The sequence below is a fragment of the Hyperolius riggenbachi genome, chromosome 1 (assembly GCF_040937935.1).
Source record: "Hyperolius riggenbachi isolate aHypRig1 chromosome 1, aHypRig1.pri, whole genome shotgun sequence".
Lineage (NCBI taxonomy): Eukaryota > Metazoa > Chordata > Amphibia > Anura > Hyperoliidae > Hyperolius > Hyperolius riggenbachi.
In genome coordinates, this window is record NC_090646.1 from 673,265,958 (window position 1) to 673,289,339 (window position 23,382).

The window sequence follows — 23,382 nt, forward strand, 5'->3', positions numbered from 1 at the left end:
CTGGTTAATTAATAATTGCCCCGGCCCAGCTGCCTCTTGCAATCGAGTTGCATTGCAGAGTAGAGACTCGGACTTCACTTCCGCCCCCCACCACCCCCAGTTCATGTCAGTTGCGAAAAGGAGTTTCCGGCGGAAGAAGAGAGAGCAGAGCGTGCGCCGGGCGGTGATGGGATTTGCTGAGACTGCCGCTCGGTACAGGGGACTTGGTGCTGGCGGGTGTGGGACTGCTACAGCCATGGTGTTCTGGACAGAGCAGTCCAATGACTTCTGGGAAGGAGGAATGGAACGGGGAATGATTGGCTGGGCTCACCAGACCAGAAGAGGCACCCCCAGGCCCGGCAAGACAACCTGCACATGCCACGTGAGTGACAGCTGGGGAGGTTGCAAGGATCAGCATGCCTCAAGAGCACCAAAGCTGTGTGGGCCTGCATAGCCTGTAACAAAAGCACCAAAGTGACAGTATAGCCTGCATGTGATGCAGGTGCCAGCGTAACCTTTACCAGGTTGCACTGTGTAACACGTACAGGCTATGCTGGCACCTGTAGTGCATCACATGCAGGCTATACTGTCACTTTAGTAAAATGTGCTGCCAATCTCATTGCATTTGTGGGTAATATGCTGCCAATCTCATTGCATTTGTGGGGAAATCTGCTGCCAATCTCATTGCATTTGTGATAAAGCAGAGGGACACCAAGAGCTCCAATAGTGTAATTCGTCTCGGGGACAACAAAATAAATGAAAAGTTAAAATTATACTTACAAACCAGGGTTACCAATAGGCAACCACTGTATAGGCAGGTGGGGAGAACAATCCTGACCCCACTCAGGAATAAAAAGTCGCTCTCTGTAGACAGGAAAATAGGGTAACAACCCTCCACTCAGGGTGGACTCAATGTAGTGTACAAGATACAGAGGCGCCAAAAGAATAAAAGGTAATTAAATGAACCTAAAAAACCAACTGGTTAAACAGAGGAGGCAGCGGTGGTCTTACCCCCTCCAAACAGACACAGGCAAGGACTGTGATTCAGACAGTCAACAATTTATTCGGAACTCCAAATAAATAGTTCTGAATAAATTGTTGACTGTCTGAATCGCAGTCCTTGCCTGTGTCTGTTTGGAGGGGGTAAGACCACCGCTGCCTCCTCTGTTTAACCAGTTGGTTTTTTAAGTTCATTTAATTACCTTTTATTTCGTTTGGCACCTCTGTATCTTGTACACCTCATTGCATTTGTGGGGAAATCTGCTGCCAATAAGATTGCTATTGTGGGGAAATCTGCTGCCAATCTCATTGCATTTGTGGGGAAATCTGCTGCCAATCTCATTGCATTTGTGGGGAAATGTGATGCCAATCTCATTGCATTTGTGGGGAAATGTGATGCCAATCTCATTGTATTTGTGGGGAAATCTGCTGCCAATCTCATTGCATTTGTGGGGAAATGTGCTGCCAATCTCATTGCATTTGTGGGGAAATGTGATGCCAATCTCATTGTATTTGTGGGGAAATGTGCTGCCAATCTCATTGCATTTGTAGGGAAATATGCTGCCAATCTGATTGCATTTGTGGGGAAATATGCTGCCAATCTCATTGCATTTGTAGGGAAATGTGCTGCCAATCTGATTTAATTTGTGGGGAAATGTGATGCCAATCTCATTGCATTTGTGGGGAAATGTGCTGCCAATCTCATTGTATTTGTGGGGAAATCTGCTGCCAATCTCATTGCATTTGTGGGGAAATGTGCTGCCAATCTGATTGAATTTGTGGGGAAATGTGATGCCAATCTCATTGCATTTGTGGGGAAATATGCTGCCAATCTCATTGCATTTGTAGGGAAATATGCTGCCAATCTGATTGCATTTGTGGGGAAATATGCTGCCAATCTCATTGCATTTGTGGGGAAATGTTCTGCCAATCTCATTGCATTTGTGGGGTAATGTGCTGCCAATCTCATTGTATTTGTGGGGAAATATGCTGCCAATCTCATTGCATTTGTGGGGAAATGTGCTGCCAATCTCATTGCATTTGTGGGGAAATATGCTGCCAATCTCATTGCATTTGTGGGGAAATATGCTGCCAATCTCATTGCATTTGTGGGGAAATATGCTGCCAATCTCATTGCATTTGTAGGGAAATATGCTGCCAATCTGATTGCATTTGTGGGGAAATATGCTGCCAATCTCATTGCATTTGTGGGGAAATGTGCTGCCAATCTGATTGCATTTGTGGGGAAATGTGATGCCAATCTCATAGCATTTGTGGGGAAATATGCTGCCAATCTCATTGCATTTGTGGAGAAATGTGCTGCCAATCTCATAGCATTTGTGGGGAAATCTGTTGCTAATCTCATTGCATTTTGTGGGGAAATCTTCTGCGAATCTGATTGCATTTTGTGGTCGACCGGCCCTCCACCATGTGGTCTGGAAAAAAAAAGGCCCTCCATGCCCGCGAAGTTGGACAGCACACTGCTAAGGTCTTGTATATTTGGCCCAACCCATGACCACGCCCACATGCTGTTGTGATCATCCTCTTTTTGGAAATCAAAATATGGTCACCCTAATTTTATCTGCATATCCACCATATATGATCTGATATATGATATGATATGAGAGAGAGTCAAACCCATTCAATGGATAATTTATTAACATAAGAAGTAAGTGGAGTCTGTTATTAGTAAAAAAGGAACATCTAATTATTTATTGGTTAAATTTCTTTATCACTTTAAACATTGCGTCTTTCACTTGCTTGTTCCGGAGTGTAAATATGAATGGATTGGCCACAGGAACAATGAAAATGTTTACAGCACTGATCACTTTATTGATATCCACTGAGTTGCGGTGCCTTGGACTGACATACATGAATATACTGCTCGAGTACACGATGGTCATTATGGTGAAATGCGAGGAGCAGGTAGAGAACGCCTTCTGCCTTCCACTTGCTGAGGGGATGCGGAAGATCGTCAGCAATATGCAAGTGTACGAGAAAATACAATATATCAGAGTACCCAAAATGACTGCAGAAAAGAGAAGAAAATCAAGAATTTGAATAAATTTTGTTTCGATACAAACAAGCTCCATCAATGGCGCCGAATCACAGAAGAAGTGATTGATTTTATTTGGGCCACAGAAGGGAAGCTGAAGTTTTAAAATAAGAGATGTGTTAAGGGACAGGAAGGCACCAAACCAAGATCCAAGAACCAGGAGAACACATCTCACCCCGGTCATAGTGGTTGTGTAATGCAAGGGATGACATATGGCCAGATAACGGTCATAAGACATGGTTGCGATCAGTATCAGGTCAGTTGTGGCCTGCAAGAAGAAGCAATAGGATTGTGCAAAACAGCCTGCAAAGGAAATCCCTTTCTTCATGGAAAGGAGGTTGCTCAGAACATTAGGGGTGATGACAAAGGCCAAGGCCATCTCCACAAATGCAAAGTTGGCAAGAAAGAAATACATGGGGCCGTGGAGATTAAGATCTTTGCAGACCAGAAATATTACAAAAAAATTCCCAAGTAGTGTAACAATGTAAAGAAGCAGCAACAACACAAACAAAAGAATGCTCACTGCCCATACTTCTGGAAAGCCTTCAAAAATAATCTCAGTCACGGCAGTGTAATTGTCCCACATATCTGTTCTTTACACAAGAATAGTACTTTTTATCATTTTTACTTGCTACAAATGGACCTTGTAACTTATTTTCCCACACTAACATTACAAAACATTTTCATGTTATATTCCAACACAACTCTTTTACAGAGAAACACTACATTTCGTGAATAAGAAGCAACTGTACAGCTTTCATGTGATGACTTTGCCTAGGCAGTGAAACCCAATGTTTGCCTTACAGGAACGCCATTGGAGAGTGGTGTCATTGAGAACACATCAGATCCGAATGTAGTAGAAAGAAGCATAGATGCATCCATGATCTAGATCACCAGGAGGAAGGTCCTAACCCAACCCTGGACAAAACAGTTTGAAGGTCCTTAATATGGTATATCCATAAAATCAAGCAGGAGAAAAGTGCTAACCCAACTTATATGAATAATCTCTCCTTACCTATTCTCACTTTGTTTTTTAAATACAAAATGTCTTTGTAATCAAAGATCAGAATTCCATCTGGCTCTCCATATGGACAGATAATTACCCCCAAAATTCCACCATTTTAAGACAACCTGGTTTTCTAATATTGAGACCACTTGTTTTTCTTCATCAATATAATACATGCAAGGAAATATCTGATGGTAAACAGGTAAAAAACATTTTCTTAAAGACAATGGCAAGCTGAGTTGCTGAGGCATAAACCGGCAAAGTTCTCAAAGTTATTTTGCATCGTTCAGCAGGAATTTTGCAAAACTGTATTGAAATCTAATCGGCCAATTTTCATCGTCAATTGCAAAGTCCCTAGAGCATGATGATAACAACAAATATCAGTACATGTTTCTGTAACAATTGAAAAAAATGGACAGCATTGGGCTTTTTTCACCAAGCATTGTTAAAGTTCTGTTCCCTAATGTAGGCAGATATTCCCAGGGAATGTCAAGCCCATTTTTATCTCTTAAAGTACCCCTATTTTGAAAAGCAAAAAAATTGAATGAAACCCATGGTGGGCTAGATTATCTCCTGATGCTGCTTCATGTCTTTAGAGTCCCTTCCATTCCCCAACCTCAATTCTCTAAGTATTCAACAGGATCCCTCCATCTAAGACTTTTCTGGAAAATCCCCCAAGCAGTGCTGCGCAATTCAAAACTAAACAGATGTGAATTCTGAACTGCACATGCACACAAAAGTAAGTGCTTATCTTTCATTGCACGTGTGGTTCAAAACTGTGGTACATGCACATTTCAGAATCACTTGGCACTGCTTGGAGGAACTTCCGAGAGGCGTGGGTGGAATGAGAGAATGGGAGGGACCCAAAGGACAACAAGCAGCACCAGGAACTCAGGAGGAGGTAATGTATGGGCTTCATTCAGTTTTTTTTTCACCAATTTAGGGGTACCTAAAAGAAAATATGCACATAAGATGTTAAAAGATTCACCAATTAATTCAGGCAAAATAATCTTTTTAGATCAGTTCAGCAACATTAATGAAAGCTGCCGCAATCCCACTTTGCACAGGGTTTAAAATGCAATTCCAAATAGATTTTTTTTTAAAAACATACAAGCTTTTCCAAACATTTTTTACATGATTTCAGTAATAACTCTGACATACAAAGCACAATTGGTGACAATGGAATGTATTGTGTCCTTAAAACGAGACAAAATCAATTTAAAATGCATTTTTTGCAAAATTTTAAAATGGATTTTCTCAAATTCTATAAGGTCTTTTTGAAAAAAAAATGGGGGCTTTGCAATTAATCACAAAAAAATTGGCCCAATAGTTTTCAATGCAAATTTGCTAAATTGTGAATTTATGTTGCAATTTTGCTAAATTCTAGCTGGGCGCCACAAAATTAGAGAATCTCTCCACGCCACCTTTGTAAATGGTCAACGCTGTAGAACCACCTCTTCAGAGTTTGGATTGCTCATAACCATGTGAAGTGCAGGTTGCATCAAATTTTCCTTTTAGTTCTGCTAATATAGATTTAACATATACTTGTAGGGTACAATAAGGAAGGAAATTCTCTTATATTTCCTTTACCTGGAATTTTTTGATGAATGCATTTCTGGTGGTCCTTCATACACTTGTACTAGTCACATATTAAGGAGTCATGTGGTCTGTGCGCATTACTGAGGTGGTGGTTCTACAATGGTTAGCCGCTCAGGTCAGAATCAGCTTTATTTCGCAAAGTACAATTGGGGGTGGTGTCATCAGTGGGGGAGAACCAGAGGGGGCTAGGACAGTTAGAGTAGAACTACAGAAGGGTAGGCAGATTTCTATGTTGCCACGCACGGCGCTATCAAATGCTTTATGGCACATCATAGCTATGCAGGTCAGGTTCAGGGGAAGAAGGAGGGGTGAGAGGTGGGATGATTCACCCTGGTGGGTGAAGAGTACATTAGTGGTGTGGAAGGGAGCCATCGGTAGTGGTGGTTGGGAGCCTGGCATCCCTGGGGACAATGGCAGCGATGGTGGCCTGGTTTCACTGGGGTCTTAGTCGGTGGTGGTGGCCTGGCTTTTCTGGGTGCAGAGGCAGTGTTGGTGCCTTGCTGCCTGGCTCCCCTGAAACCAGAGTCCATGGATAGGCTGTGCTTCTGTGGGTGAAGGGCAGGAGATCAGAGCCAAAGGACTACATGACGAGCCAGCGGGCCAAATAGTAGCCGGATCTAGGCTGGCGGTTGGAGCCCAGATACACATGGTGTCCTGGCTGGAGTGGAAGTGGCTTCCTGGCTTCACCTCTGTAGTGGCAGAATTGCAGTCAGGTCCAGGCAGCGGTGACAGGCCGTGAATGGTAAGGCAAAGTGTCTTGGAGTGACTTGAAGTGTGGAGGAGTGCTGCAGAGCCAGGTCACAAAGAACAGACAGGTTCCTTCCAGGCAGGCAACAGCGGTCCTGAAGCTGGAGTTCCCATGGGCCGCCCGCCATAACCAAGTTCCCGGCATCAGACTGCAGGAAGGGGGAGGGAGGGCGGCCGTGGCACCCATCTACTGTGTTATTGTACACTCAGTCTTTGGCTTTTTTTAATCTTATTTCTTCTCAGACATTTCCTTGAATTTGTTAAGAGACCCAGGTGACCTTGAAATGTTAGAAGCTCCGCCAGCCCCAAAACTTTGGGTAATCAATAAACTATATGAAGTGCCAACTCTTTTGTTGCAATTCTTAACTCCGTAATAGGCTTAATTATTTTGTGCTATTGCTGTTGTGCTGTTGCTAGCCACCCGCTGCCACTAATTGATGCTGGTGGGGGAGCGCTGAGGGGAGAACCCAAGGTGGGGGGTGGGGGAGTGTCCTTCATCTCTGCTGATGTGTAGCCATGCTCTCCCCTCATGCTGCGACCCCTCTTGCCCCCCCCCCCCCCCCAAACAGCCCTGTGGGTACCCACAGCAGTAATGACAATAGTAAAACAATGGTAAATTTTAGAATTATTTTACTACAACAATACCTAACCTACTGTCACACAGAACCCTCCCCCTTCCTGATGCCTAACCATAAAACCCCATTCTTGATGCCTAACCACAAACCCTACTTCCTGATGCCTCAGCCTAAAACCACGTGCATCAAAAGGGACACATGTTAAATGCAAGAGATAAAACATTTCAATAACTATAATTTTTTAAATTTGAAAATGATAATTTTCAAAAAAAAAGAAAAATGATTAAATACAAAAAAAAAGACATTTTCATAACGATAAAAACTTCAAAAACTACAACATTCTAATTTTCTCAAAACAAAAAATCTAAAACTACAACATTCTAATCTTCAAAATGATATGAATCGGCCACCCAGATTTCTGCTTTCGGTACCCAGTAGCCGATATTTGCATTAGCACCTATGGCAGTACCCAAATCATTAATTAGCTGTGGGTGCCCAAATTTCCGTCAACCACTGTATATACCACATATTCTTTGCTGAGCACAGCCACAGAAGATGCTCAAGCTAATACATCCAAAATGATCAATGATATTAAGGTGGACCTGAACTCTTGCAAAGGACAGCAGGAAAACAGAGAGAAAATGCACACTGTATGCATTTAAATAGTTTAGCCTGTTTAATTCCCCCTCATTTGTGACTCATGGCTGCCTCAGCAGAGATTGGAGATACATTCATTTGAAAACACAGGATATTAAAGGAATACTGTCGATTCACATATTTTTTTTTCAATTGACACAGGAATTGTTTGGGAAGTGCTTCTAAGTACTGGTGTATACATTTTAGTAGCAACTTCTTTGTTTACTGTTAGCAAAATACATTCAAACTTTACTGACGCCAAAACTGGCTGAGCCATGAGGAGAGGGGAAATTCCCCTCACACTTGATCAGCTAACTCTATGTGTAGCTCTGTGTGTGACAGAAAAGAGAGCTCCCAACAGCTGCAGCTTCTGAGTCCTGTGTTTCTGACTGACCTGTCTGAAGAGAGCAGAGGAAATGTAACTAATTGTCACAGCTTTTTCATGCTGTTTTTGCTTTCAGAGTTTGATATTTGCTTTCTGTAGTCTGATATGCAACTCTGGCTGTGCATTGAAGCAGACACCCCTTCTGCAATTGATTTGTCCCAATATAGCTAAATCCTACCCTCAATAAATTACAGCTTTTGCCTCTGATATTTAACATGAAAGGTAGGAAAATGTTTACACAGCTACTTAGACATTATTTGTACATTGTCATTTTAGAACACTTGGGTATCGATAGTATTCCTTTACCAATATATCTGCTTCCATGAATCAGGAAGTAGACACACTGCAGATTTATTTTAAGATGTAGCAGCTGTAACAAATAAATGTTTTTCTTTAAAGGTTATTATGCTGCTGTGTATCTTTTAGAGCAGAGATGAAGCTCTGAGTTCAGGTCCACTTTAAGGTCTATTACATCCAAAAGTTTACAACCTGAGAAATAAAGTAATGGTTTTCTTTGAAACAGCACAAAACCAAATGAATGTCTTCCTGCAAAAAAAATGAATTTATTCCGCTTTGCGTGAGAAAGCAAACAGGTCATATTACACTTTTCTGTTTTTTAATTTTTATAAGAAGCCTGATTTTTTTTACCTTTACACAAAATGGCCTCATTTCTGGTAGGGTTAGCAAACAAATTATCTCATGTGAGGTCATTTACCTCATGAGGTAATGACATTTAGCAATTCTGGTAGGTTTTAATCATGTTTTACCTCATGAGGTAAATTATGAAGTAATTCAATAGATAATTTGCATGAATTTACCAAAAATAGCTATTCTCATGGAAATTACGGGGGATGTTAGCACATAAGTTACCAATCAGTTTAAGACCTGCCTGTAGCTGGAGGTAAAGCTAATTTGTATGCATTTTGCAGTTTTTAGTGGCGTTCCTATTCAGGCGGTGTAGTAGAAAAGAATAGTTGAAATAAAACTTCAAATATTTACTGGATTGTTTTTTTTTTTTTTTATAAGGGATGCCTAAAAATATACTTTTCATAGGTTGCTACATAATCAAATACACCCACCTTCCCCCCTCAAAAAAAAAAATCTTCCAAAGACTATCCTAACTTATGGAAGACAATTAAAGACTACTATTATTTATTTACTGCATGCTTACCGCTATAATACCTCATGTTTTACCTCATATTTGGAAATGGAGAAAAATCTTTCAGAATTGCTAAAAAAAGAGGAAAATACCTCATGAGGTATTTTGCCTACAAAAAAATATTTATCTCACATAGCTCACGGGCAGCACGGTGGCGTAGTGGTTAGCTCTCTCGCCTAGCAGCGCTGGGTCCCTGCTTCGAATCCCAGCCAGGGCACTATCTGCAAAGAGTTTGTATGTTCGCTCCGTGTCTGCGTGGGTTTTCTCCGGGCACTCCGGTTTCCTCCCACATTCCAAAAACATACAGATAAGTTAATTGGCTCCCCCTAAAAATTGGCCCTAGACTACAGTACTTACACTACATAATATAGACATATGGCAATGGTAGGGATTAGATTGTGAGCTCCTTTGAGGGACAGTTAGTGACAAGATATATATTACACTGTACAGCAAAAAAAACAGAAGGTCCGCACCAGACCAAGGTTCCAAGCTTTATTCGGACATATACATCAGCAAGACATTAGGACAAGCATCAGAGAGCTGACATGTTTCGAGCCATTCAGGCCCTTAATCATAGCTAACTGACTAATGGTAAACTCCCCTTAAATAGGGGATTGTCTGAACACCTGATCCTCTGAACCACATCCAAAAAGGGGGAGGGGACAGAGGAGAAAACCATAGTTTTCCAGGTGCAAGGCATATTTCTTCTGAATAGGTACATACAAATTGCATAAAACCACATACACAGAAAATTAAAACATATTAAAATATATTTTCTTTCTCAAAGAGCAGCAAACATCAAAAATTTATAAATTTAGCGACATGCTATGTCACATAGAGCCATGGTATGTGGGGGCAGGGAGTCAGGAAGGGGGGGGGGGGGGGAAAAGCGGGTGAAAGAAGGGGGGGGGAAAGAAAAGAAAAAAAAGAAAAAAAAAAAAAAAAAAAAAAAAAAGAAAAAAGGACAAAGAGGAAGGGAAGGAAAAAGAAGGGAGAAAAAAGTGGGGGGGGGGGGGAAAGCGGGGAAAAGAAAAGAAAAAGAAAAAGAAAGGGGGGAGGGGGGGGGGGTGGAAGAAAGGAATCATGTGATGAACGCCAGGTCCCATCTAGCGTTAAGGCCCCGAGGGGCTCTGGAACCCAGGCGATGTATCCACATAGCCTCTCTTTTCAGTAATTGCTTATAGAGGTCGCCTCCTCTCTTAGATGGTAACACCCGCTCAATCCCCTGAAAACGAAAACCCCTCATCACCCCATCATGTTGGTCCCTAAAGTGTTTGGCCACATTAGAGATGTTTGTGGTGGCCCAACCCGCCCCTAAATAATGTTCAGCCACCCTCTGTCTTAATGGCCTTGTGGAGCACCCCACATATTGTAATGAACACAGGGTGCACTCAACCAAGTACACCACAAATTTTGTGCCACAATTAATGAACTGCTTAATGCTATAGTGGCGGCCATTAGACATGGAGATGGCAACTTTCGACTTGTGATGAGCATGACAATATCTGCACGTTGGGACACCACACTTATATGACCCCACCAACGACAGCCAAGTCTCCCGAGTCAGATCTGAACTGAAAAGGCTGGGTGACAGAATTTGCCCGAGTGTAGGGGCCCGTCTACTAGAGAAGTCAACACCATTCATCAAAACCGGGGAGAGGCCTGCATCTCCCTCCAAAATGGGGAGATGTTTGTTGATAATATTAGTCACCTTCTTAAAGTCAACCGAATATGTACTCACAAAAGTGGGCCTATATGGTTTCTGGGCATATTGTGTGGATTCCCCCAATAAATCCTGGTGGGATTTCTCTAAGGCCCTAGACTTCCCCCTCCTGATAGACCAAGTGGGATAACCCCGAGCCTTCAAGCGATTCTCGACCACTTTGAACTCGCCGGGTAAATTGGCCTCATCTGAGCAGTTTCGTCTGGCTCTAATGAATTCCCCAACGGGAATACCACGTACCGTGTGGGCCGGATGACAACTGTCAGCTCTAAGAGTAGTGTTGCCACTGCATGGCTTTCTAAAAGTTCTAGTGCTGATGGCCTCAGTGTCTAAATTGCCGGTCAAGGTGATGTCTAGATAACTAATAGAAACGGCTTCTATCGAATGCGTGAATTGCAGATTCAGGTTATTATGATTGAAATAGCTAATGAGGCATTCCGCTCCCGACACATCACCCCTCCAGATAATTAGCAGATCGTCAATGTACCTCCCGTACCACACAACATCCTCCAGCAGACGGCAGGCTCCCCCAAAGACATGGCACTCCTCCCACCACCCCATGTATAAATTCGCAAGGGATGGTGAGAACTTAGCGCCCATGGAAGCACCCTGCCTCTGGAGGAAAAACCGGCCGTCAAACATGAAGTAGTTGTGGGCCAGGAGGTACTCGACGGCCATGAGAATGAACGTGCGGAGGTCCTGCGAATAATCCGAATACCTGGAGAGGTGAAAGTCGAGAGCCTTTAGCGCCAATCCATGTGGAATACATGAATAAAGAGACTTGACGTCTACCGTAACCCACAAATATCCAGCCCTCCACTTCATACGCCCCATACTCGCCAATAAATGCTTTGTGTCTTTGACATATCCCGGAAGGCGCCTTACCAGGGGCTGCAACAAAGAATCTATCCAAGACCCCAGGCGCTCCCCCAGAGAGCCAATGCCAGCCACAATGGGTCTGCCCTCTGGGGGAGAGCCCGGTTTATGAATCTTGGGCAGATGGTGGAAGATTGGAATAATAGGGAACTTAACCTCCAAAAACTGTTTTAGTCTTTGGTCTATGACTCCCAGACTTTCACCGCAAGAAAGGAGGCTACAAAGTCTCTTCTGGAATTCCAGGGTAGGGTCAACATCCAAACTTATATAGGTATTCGTATCCTCCAACTGTCTGAGGGCCTCGCTCGCGTACATATCGGCGTCCAACACCACCACTGAGCCACCCTTGTCGGCATTTCGTATAACAATCTGTTTATTATTTTGTAAGCCTTTAAGGGCACCAAGCTCAGCGGAGGTGAAATTTGAAGGAACACGGGTCGGCCTCTCAGACAGCTGCAGAAGATCCCTCTCAACTAATTCCTGGAAAGTATCCACATAACTGGACCTGGCTGTAGTGGGGTAGAAATCAGGATTCCTCAAAGGCACCGGCTTCACATCATCTGAGGTGACAAGACCTATACTGTCAGAAGATAGAGCATCAAGTGCCCACCTGCAGCGAGTGTCTTTAAAGTCACCAATGTCAGACATGCCGGTCACAGCCAGAGACTTTCCCTCATCCTCCGTATCCCCAAAATGCTTTCTCAGCAGCAAGGACCTGACAAATCTATTCACGTCAAGCAAAGTTTCAAAAAAGTTAAAGTGGTGGGTGGGAGAAAAGGATAGACCTTTAGACAAAACCTTTATTTCAATATCATTAAGACCATATTTAGACAAATTGACAACATTACAAACACTGTCACCCTCTACTGTCGGGGATCTTGACCTCCTATTCCTGACCCCTGCTCTCCTGGTCCTCCTTTTCCTCTCCTGCCCTTCCTTCTGTAGTGCTTGTGTTTCTGATAATAGGAGGGCTGGCCTGGTAAGTTTTTTGGAGTTCCCTTATTCCCACCCACTGCCCTCTGTGTAGGTATTGAATCGTCTAGATTGACAGGTGCTGGCTCTGTAACCTCAGGGGAACTGAAGCTCACCCTTCTCCTGTCTCGCCTTCTGCTACGAGAACGTGACCTCTGTTGGTATGGTGTGGGGGATTTTAGTATGCCCTCCCAGCGTCCCCATTCATAGACAACCCCTTTATCATAATCATCTGTGTCTCTCATGTACTTAGTGCGCTTCATATCAGTAATCATTATTTCTAGTTTCAAGATATTGTCAAGCATTTTCTTATTGAGATCATCATACATATCAACATTAGATGATTTATGCATGCCGTTTTTAATATCAATGACTTTGAGTCTCAACTCAGTTAGTTTCTCCTCCTCATAGGTAATAATGAGATGCATCAGTTTGAGGGAGCAGTCTGTGAGAATACCATTCCACTCAACCACAAATTTGTCAGAATAAATTGTTGTGGGGACTTTTTTGATTCGGAGACCACGCGGAATGATGTTCTCCGCAACATACTGCTTAAGACTAGTTAAGTCCCACCAAACCTTGGTCTCTTTCACCAACACATCTTCCAGTCTATGAAAGGCAGTTCTCAACTGGGTGTCAGGGTCAATGCCCGGTGGATTCGGGGCTCGAGAGAAAACTGTGGCAAATTTATTACAGCGTTCCGGATTATAGGCCAGATTCCCCAAAGGGATGATATGTCCGTCCTGGCTATAATCAGGCACTATGTTAGACTCAGTCACTCCACTGCCAGACACCTTCTCAGCACAAGGATTAGCAATCATCTGATTATGGGCAGACTCTGACTGTGCCAAAACGTTAAGACAAGGATTAGAAGGGAAATCACTGGACACCACCACAGAAGCATTGTTCAAGGTGCCCGCCTGTTGGGCATCCACAGTCAGAGCCCCAGTATTGATGGTTGCATAATTATCAGAGCCAGCTAGTAGCTCTCTTACCATGGTCCTGCAGCGTGGTCTCAGCTGGTCCGTGGAGGGGGACGCCACAAAAACGGGCGCAATACCAGATGCCATATTCTTTTTGGGACGTGCACCCATGTCTAGCGGTGCATCTCGCCCGGTGAAAGATCCCACAGAGTGCCGGCGATGTGGCTCCGCCCCACTTCCTGTTTCCTGGATGACGTTTCTATCAGCCGTCTCCAGTTGCGACCAGGCAACGAGTTTTACGCCTGCCTGGCTCTTCTCCATTACGGATCCGGAGACATCATTGCAGCATGGAGGCACCTCCCTCAGGTAATGTAATTGAGCGGGCTGGCTGGAACCCTTAGTGCCTCCGTCCTGTAGCAAATCCTCCTGCTGATGTTGCAACTCGGCAGGCTGGCTGGGACCCTTAGTGCCTTCAGTAAGGACATGGTCAGGTGCAACATCTATAGATGACAATCCAAATGCAGAGGGAACAGTATGGGAATCGTGTGAAACAGAGTGTTTGAGGTTACCAGGAGAGCCCAAACTTGGCTCATTGGAAGACATAAGTCGACTGGTGTTGCTCCTTAGTGTTCGCTGCTCCTTGGATGCCATTAAAACCAGTAGATGCTGTCAATGTAAAATAGGTGAAGTCCAAGCATGGGCGTGGGGAGCAGGTGTATAGCTGGAGTATCTGCGATAAAGTCTGTGAACACCGCTGTCACCCACAGGAGCCGAGGCTGTGCACGACCAGGTCAGCAGGCCCACAGGAATACAGAAAAAACAGAAGGTCCGCACCAGACCAAGGTTCCAAGCTTTATTCGGACATATACATCAGCAAGACATTAGGACAAGCATCAGAGAGCTGACATGTTTCGAGCCATTCAGGCCCTTAATCATAGCTAACTGACTAATGGTAAACTCCCCTTAAATAGGGGATTGTCTGAACACCTGATCCTCTGAACCACATCCAAAAAGGGGGAGGGGACAGAGGAGAAAACCATAGTTTTCCAGGTGCAAGGCATATTTCTTCTGAATAGGTACATACAAATTGCATAAAACCACATACACAGAAAATTAAAACATATTAAAATATATTTTCTTTCTCAAAGAGCAGCAAACATCAAAAATTTATAAATTTAGCGACATGCTATGTCACATAGAGCCATGGTATGTGGGGGCAGGGAGTCAGGAAGGGGGGGGGGGGGGAAAAGCGGGTGAAAGAAGGGGGGGGGAAAGAAAAGAAAAAAAAAAAAAAAAAAAAAAAAAAAAAAAGGACAAAGAGGAAGGGAAGGAAAAAGAAGGGAGAAAAAAGTGGGGGGGGGGGGGGGAAAGCGGGGAAAAGAAAAGAAAAAGAAAAAGAAAGGGGGGAGGGGGGGGGGGGGTGGAAGAAAGGAATCATGTGATGAACGCCAGGTCCCATCTAGCGTTAAGGCCCCGAGGGGCTCTGGAACCCAGGCGATGTATCCACATAGCCTCTCTTTTCAGTAATTGCTTATAGAGGTCGCCTCCTCTCTTAGATGGTAACACCCGCTCAATCCCCTGAAAACGAAAACCCCTCATCACCCCATCATGTTGGTCCCTAAAGTGTTTGGCCACATTAGAGATGTTTGTGGTGGCCCAACCCGCCCCTAAATAATGTTCAGCCACCCTCTGTCTTAATGGCCTTGTGGAGCACCCCACATATTGTAATGAACACAGGGTGCACTCAACCAAGTACACCACAAATTTTGTGCCACAATTAATGAACTGCTTAATGCTATAGTGGCGGCCATTAGACATGGAGATGGCAACTTTCGACTTGTGATGAGCATGACAATATCTGCACGTTGGGACACCACACTTATATGACCCCACCAACGACAGCCAAGTCTCCCGAGTCAGATCTGAACTGAAAAGGCTGGGTGACAGAATTTGCCCGAGTGTAGGGGCCCGTCTACTAGAGAAGTCAACACCATTCATCAAAACCGGGGAGAGGCCTGCATCTCCCTCCAAAATGGGGAGATGTTTGTTGATAATATTAGTCACCTTCTTAAAGTCAACCGAATATGTACTCACAAAAGTGGGCCTATATGGTTTCTGGGCATATTGTGTGGATTCCCCCAATAAATCCTGGTGGGATTTCTCTAAGGCCCTAGACTTCCCCCTCCTGATAGACCAAGTGGGATAACCCCGAGCCTTCAAGCGATTCTCGACCACTTTGAACTCGCCGGGTAAATTGGCCTCATCTGAGCAGTTTCGTCTGGCTCTAATGAATTCCCCAACGGGAATACCACGTACCGTGTGGGCCGGATGACAACTGGATGACACTGTACAGCGCTGCGTATTATGTCGGCGCTATATAAATACTAAATAATAATAATAGCTACCAGAATTGAGGCCAACGGGCCATATGCAATTCACTTTTTCACCTGAGTTCTCTCCTAGGTGATATTTTTAAAAGTGTCAATAAAATGACTTTTAAAGCACCAGCAAGCAAAACAATACTCCAAATAATTGTGATAGTTCTTTATACCTCCTTATTGATACTTTTTTACATTACACAAAATGCTTAAAAGTTATTTTAAATCAAAGATGAATTTTTTTCTCCTAGGAGAAAACTGAGGTGAAGGTGTTTTAGATACACCTTAAAGTACATAAAGAATTTCTCAGATTTTTCTCTCTCTGCCTCCTTTCCCTCCCCATAGGGCCGAGTTCTACATTTTGTAGCCTAAGATTGCCATTAGAACGTCTCAGCTGAGCCTAGAAAACGTCTGTGGGGGTTTGTACTCAATGCACTTTAATTTGAAAAACACACTGGAACTCCCAAATGTCTGAGAATAAACTTATACCATTGTAATAAATTAAACCACAGAGAGATGAAACAAAACTTTTGGACTTAAAGAGAACCTGTACTGAGTAAAAATATTTAAAATAAACACATGAGGTAACTTCAAATGAACATTGCATAGTTACCTTGCCAGCAGTTCCTCTCAGAAGCTCACCATTTTCTTCTGACAATAATCCCTTCCAATTCTGACAATATTTTGTCAGATCTGAAATATATCAGTTGCTGTCAGTAAAATATCAGTTGCTGTCAGTTATAGCTGAGAGGAAAACTGATGTACCAGGTAATGTCCATGTTTCCCTATGGCTCAAGTGGGTGATGTTACAGTTTAACTGTGTGCTGACCAGAAAGCTGTTATGGGTAATGGCTATTTTCAAAATGGAGGACGGAAAATTCCCTTGATCATAGTGAACAAATAGGATGCAGGACAGGAGAAAGACACTGAGGAGTAGACTACATGGAAGGTCAGTATGACTTGTGTATGCTTATTATGACTTTTATTTTCAGTACAGGTTTTCTTTAAAAAATATACTTTAAATATACTTTAAACCAAGATTGAAAGTCATCCTAATTAGTAGCCAATAGCCCCTTTCCTGCAAGAAGAGTTGATGTGTAAGAGTGCTAACAAGGGGTTTAAAGGTATTGTTGTACCTGTATATTGAGAGATTTGTTCAAACATATATACCCAGACTGGTTGAATTTTTGCGAAATATCAAAATTAACTTCCGCACACTCATGCAAATCCTCATGCAAATCCATTTACAAAAATCATGCAGCAATCAATGCTGTCCCTACAGCTAAGGTAAAAGCTGGGATCTTCGTTACAAGAATAAAGTTTCTTGCGTAGTCACATACACCGCGTAAAGGTAGCCCAGTGTCGTATGTGTCCTAACTCTGGCCCTGTAACATGCATAGCACAAACATGCATGCATTCAGCAAAAATAAAATAGTAAATAGTAAAAAAATAGTAAAAAAACTTAAATAACTTAAAAAACTTAAATAGTAAAAAAACTTAAAGTAGATTTAAATATTCAATAAAACTGTGGAATATATTAAAAAGTCCATTTTAGAAGAAGGAGGATAGATACACTTGTATATTTCATTTGTTTATTTTCACCTCGGGTGTCCTTTAAGACTACAACCATTTTTCATACCAAATACAAATCTCAACCTATATTACTGCCAAGATGTGGTATGTTCAGCCTGGGTCAGGATCCGTTCTAACAGCGAGTTAGTGTAGGAAGGGAAAGCAAGAAGGCGAGGAAAACAAGTAAATAATATTACACATGACGACCCAATGAAAGTGATACATGAGTGACAAACAGTGTTGCAGGAATAATATTTACATTTTATGTTTAACTTCAGGAGAGAACATACATGATAAACATGCATAAAAAGACCAGATGGAATATTGTCAAGAGATACTATCTATAACTGCAGCTCAGTCCAATGGTCGGCTTGTTATTTGGCTGAATATATCAGTAGATTGTATTGAGTTTCATCATTTATGGCGACATGAAAGAATCAGAATGAGGTGTTCTTTTTATAAGGATTAGAGTAGCATAGAGTCCTACATAACAAGACTCTGTATTATCTTTCTGCATGGCTTTCCTGAGGGGCAACATTTGCTTGTTACAATCCCCATAACATCATTGTAATTTGTCGATATTCCATTGTCTATCCCGAGACTATCAGGGACCAATTAAGAATACACCAACTCATTCCCCTTTTAACACCTTGCAGCTTACAGACAGTTGGGCCCCACAGTGAAAGGAGTGTATAACGTCATACAGCATGTACGTAAACTGCAGCCATTCTTACATTGTTAATGGCAGGGTTGTCAAACTCTGCACACTTGGTCACTGGGTGACTGGGATTAATATTAAGAAAAGTGGGTGGAGCCTATAACAGCCAATTAAAATGTATCTATTGGTTTTCAAGGGGAATATTTGAAGTGCTGACAATCTTACACTGTTAATGGCAGAGACCTCAAACCTGCTACAGTCGGTCATCAAGTGACTGGGGTTCAAATTCACTAAAGGGGCAAATCCACAAACAGCCAATCAGATTTGTTTAATTTCAATGGGAAAATACAAATGATTGATGCCAAGGACCCCAAAGCTCATAAACTTGGTCATTGAGTGACTGTGTGTGTGTCCAGGTTAGATAAAGTAGGCAGAGCAAACAGACCATACCAAACAACAAGATCTATACCTGGGCAACGTCAAGTCATCAGCTAGTAATATATAAATTAATATAGTAAAAAAATATATTTATCATAGAGTTATTCAGTAAAGATCCTCTTAAATAAGCATGTGTAACAGACCAACTTCATGGTAAGATGCTGAATAGACAGACCGATTCCAATTGGTGCATATAGCTTGTCTAGTTTCACAGAAGATATGTGTAGTTTTTAAGCGAGACTCCTTGGGAATATTAGAGAGGCCTATGTGTAAGAGTGCTAACAAGGGGTTTAAAGGTATTGTTGTACCTGTATATTGAGAGATTTGTTCAAACATATATACCCAGACTGGTTGAATTTTTGCGAAATATCAAAATTAACTTCCGCACACTCATGCAAATCCTCATGCAAATCCATTTACAAAAATCATGCAGCAATCAATGCTGTCCCTACAGCTAAGGTAAAAGCTGGGATCTTCGTTACAAGAATAAAGTTTCTTGCGTAGTCACATACACCGCGTAAAGGTAGCCCAGTGTCGTATGTGTCCTAACTCTGGCCCTGTAACATGCATAGCACAAACATGCATGCATTCAGCACACCAAAACCTATCTAAGGAATAGGAGCACATATCCTTAACATCCTCCCTGGAAAAAATAGGTAGAGTGATCATACATCCCGCTTTACCTGGGACACATCCCGCCTTCGGGGTCCGCTGTCCCAGGCTGCATGAGGTCCCGGGAAACGTCCCGTCCCGGCCTCGAGACTCTGGCCACCGTACTGAATGAACTGGCCGCAGCCTCTAATAGACGCTGTGCCAGTTCATAGTCTGCAGCCCCGCTCCAGCTTGCATAGTCTGCGACAGGCAGAGCAGGGCTATGGGAAGATGGCTGCCGAAGCCCTGTACTGGAGACTATTTGTGTCAGAACTCCCTCCGGCAGCTGGAAGAACAGCGGTAAGTCCCCGCCCGCTGTCAGCCGCTGTGCCGACACTTAATTATTCCGGAGGGGAGAGCCAGGAAGGGGTCCCCAAGGTGAGGAAAGGGGGGGGGAGCCGTCCCCCCTTCCCCATCGCTCTGCCCACAGCTCCCTTTCACTGGCTGCCTCCCTCCCTGGGGACAACTACAGACCTGGCTACATATACTGGGAACACCTATACAGATAGATGCATATACTGGGGACACCTATACACCTGGCTACATATACTGGGAACACCTATACAGCTGGCTGCATATACTAGGGACACCTATAGACCTGGCTATACTGGGGACACCTATAGACCTGGCTACATATACTGGGAACCCCTATACAGCTGGCTACATATACTGGGGTCACCTATAGACCTGGCTACATATATTGGGGACACCTATCCACCTGGCTACATATACTGGGGACACCTATAGACCTGGCTATGCTGGGAAAACCTATACACCTGGCTACATATACTGGGAACACCTATACACCTGGTTACATATACTGGGGACACCTATAGACCTGGCTACATATACTGGGAACACCTATACAGCTGGTTACATATACTAGGGATGCCTATAGACCTGGCTACATATATTGGGGACACCTATCCACCTGACTACATATACTGGGGACACCTATAGACCTGTCTATACTGGAAACACCTATACAGCTTGTCATAAAACTTGAGCAGTTCTTACCTTTTTCATGATTGCTAGCCCTTAAAGCATTGCTATCATATAAATCCGGCATAGCAGGGTCTGAACCCTCTATAACAGTAATTATAGATTGACGGTGTACCTTGAAATGAATCAGAGCACTCAGTATATGATTGTATATAAAAAATTGTATTTGCTTATCATACAGCATATATACAAAATATGAACAGTTCTAAGTAGTGTTTCCTTCTAACAGTATTCCATCTCATCAAGGCCTTTATAACCAAGCGTTCATCAATCTTCTTAGTACATTCAAAAAAGAATATAACAGTTGTGTTATATAGAATAAGATCAAAAGTAGTCCTATCTCTATAAATAGCTGGGTATCTAATAGCTGTTTAAAACTTGTAGTAATCTTCTTAAAGAAATAGCATACAAAATAGCTTCTAAAAAAAACATCTTGCTAACATCTTAACAGAACATAATGCTGAAAAATGTATAAAGTAAATCACCAGAATAGTAAGCATACTACCGCATCTCTGTCATCTCTTCAGCATCTAGAACCACTTGTAGGAAGGTAGCTTCGGCCTCGTGTGTCTTCTCAGTAGATAAGTAGGCTAGTGCAAACTATAAGCTTTCAGCTCATACTTTTATAGTGATTGGATGCAATATGGCTGCCTAATCTGGAATCTCCCTGAATCCCAGGTTCTGATTGGCTAAAGCTTCCATGCATCAATGCTTTATCATGTTTTGAATACCTAAATCATAATATTATTGTTTATAAATTCTGATTAGGTCATTTCTGACGCAGTTGATTAAAAATGGACGTCACCAGCCATTTTGTCTGCTGGTTGACTTTTTTGCCCCAGACATTGAGACTAAACAATGTAATTCATGACGCATTTCTGATAATGTGTTCTTCTGCTAATTAGTTTGGAATGTGTGTTCTTTCCCAAACAAGAAATAGGGCATGTTGACCCAAACAATCTGTGAATTTCAGATACAGTAATGTAATGCTTATTGAAGTACACAAGGCTTCTAATATACTCATTTAAATATAAAGCTTATTATATAATTCTTCTTAAAACAATTAATCATATAAGATATAATTGCATATTAAAATTTTATAATTTAAAATCCTGCTCTATAAATGTATCTCTTAGAAATAACTAAATTTAATATTTTTCACCGGCAGAGGTCACTATTAAATCATATAAATAACAAGCATTATTAATAATATTTTATAAGACTATCGATCCGCCAGGTGGCATAATTGTCCTAAGTACGGGACAATAGAAAAAACCCAGTAAAGCTCTATTGACATTCCAGAATTTTTGATAAGACCTCCAAACCCGAACAACCATGGGGAACACATCTAATGTATTTTGAAACTTTCACTGCAGAATCCAGCATTTAAATGTATTTCAAAGTATTACATTATATTATATAGGGTTTAACAATAATTATTTATTTCTTTAGAGGGACTGTATTGATTATTAATATTTAGATTAATAATATTTATGTGTAATAATTGAGCAAATGTACATATATAATTGCTGCAGTAATGTGACTTTTAAACTTCTTCTTTTCAGTCCTCACACAGTACACAGTATCTATAACCTTGACATTTGAAAGATGCTTTATATCATAACAAAGAATGTTTTGGCTTCTAAACTAAAATAATCCAATTATGAGTTTCACTGCCTGGAATATGCTGAGATGTCACAGAGCAATATCTTAAAAAAGTACTCTAGTTTTACAGTTAACAATGAAATTTTGCATAGAACATTAAAGCTTAAAACATACACATATGACAGCTTTTCCTGCATAAATAAAACCGCTAGAATTCTGACAACCTAGCTACATATACTGGGAACACCTATACACCTGGCTACATATACTGGGGACACCTATAGACCTGGCTATCTATACAGGGGACACCTATAGACCTGGGTATCTGTACTGGGGACACCTATAGACCGGGCTACTTATACTGGGGACACCTATAGACCTGGATACCTGCACTGGGAAAAACTATAGACCTGGTTACTTCCACTGGGGATACCTTTTGACCTGGTTACCTATACTGGGGGCACCTATTTTGGGGGAACTGCTGCTGCTGCCAGATTAACTATTTTGGGGGAACTGTTGCAGATTAAGTGTATTTTGGGAAACAGCTGCCAGATTATTTGTATTTTTGGGGAACCACTGCTTCCAGATTATGTGTATTTTGGGGCAACCACTGCTGCCAGATTACATGTATTTTGGGTGATCCGCTGACAGATTACGCATATTTTGGGGAGCCGCTGCCAAGTTATGTGTATTTGGTGGAACCGCTGCTGCCAGATTATGTCTATTTGGGGGGAACGACTGCCATATTATCTGTATTTTGGAGGAACCTCTGCCAAATTGCATGGATTTTTGGTGAAACTGTCAGATTACATGTATTTTGGGGGGGAAACACTATGGCAGAGTTCAAACTTCCCCGACAGACCTTTTACACCACTGCTAAGGTCATATAAATTTGGCCCACCCATGACCACGCCCATATTCTGTTGCGTGACCACACCCATTTTTTGGGACGGCGCTGGGGTTTTTATCATATAAAATATCTGTTGTCAGTAAATTATTATATCTTAGTCTGTAAAAATATAACGTGAAAGGTGGGAAACACTGGTATGGGGGCCTCATAATCTCCTATTGCCCGGGGGCCCCATGAGTTGTTAGTCCGCCCCTGATCAAAACTATTTTAATAATTTTCTTGCTTGCTGGTGATTTAAAGGCATTTTATGGACAAGTCTGAAAATATCACTTAGGAGTTTTGCGGAAATTTTTTTTTTTGCAAATTTTCACAGGAAAATACAGATTTTTCACGTTTTCACATTAAAATACGTCCGGTAAAAATATTGTTTTTACATGTTATTCAAGTTAAAAATATCATTTTTTTTGTGTTTCTGCAGTAAAAAATTATCGTTTTTGAGTCTTCGCGTTTAAATTTAAGAATGTTTTGCAAGCAACACTGCTGTCAAACATGAGATTTTGTAACGATTGGTGTCAGCGAGAACAGATTTCTCT

General features: G+C 42.2%; 1 protein-coding gene across 1 annotated transcript; it reads right to left on the minus strand.

Moving 5' to 3' along the window:
* Window positions 1–2,690: 2,690 nt before the first annotated feature.
* On the minus strand, window positions 2,691–3,620 carry LOC137544309 (olfactory receptor 6M1-like). The gene has a single exon (XM_068265378.1). The coding sequence runs from the start codon at window positions 3,618–3,620 to the stop codon at window positions 2,691–2,693; it is 930 nt and encodes a 309-aa protein (XP_068121479.1).
* Between the last annotated feature and the right edge of the window lie 19,762 nt (window positions 3,621–23,382).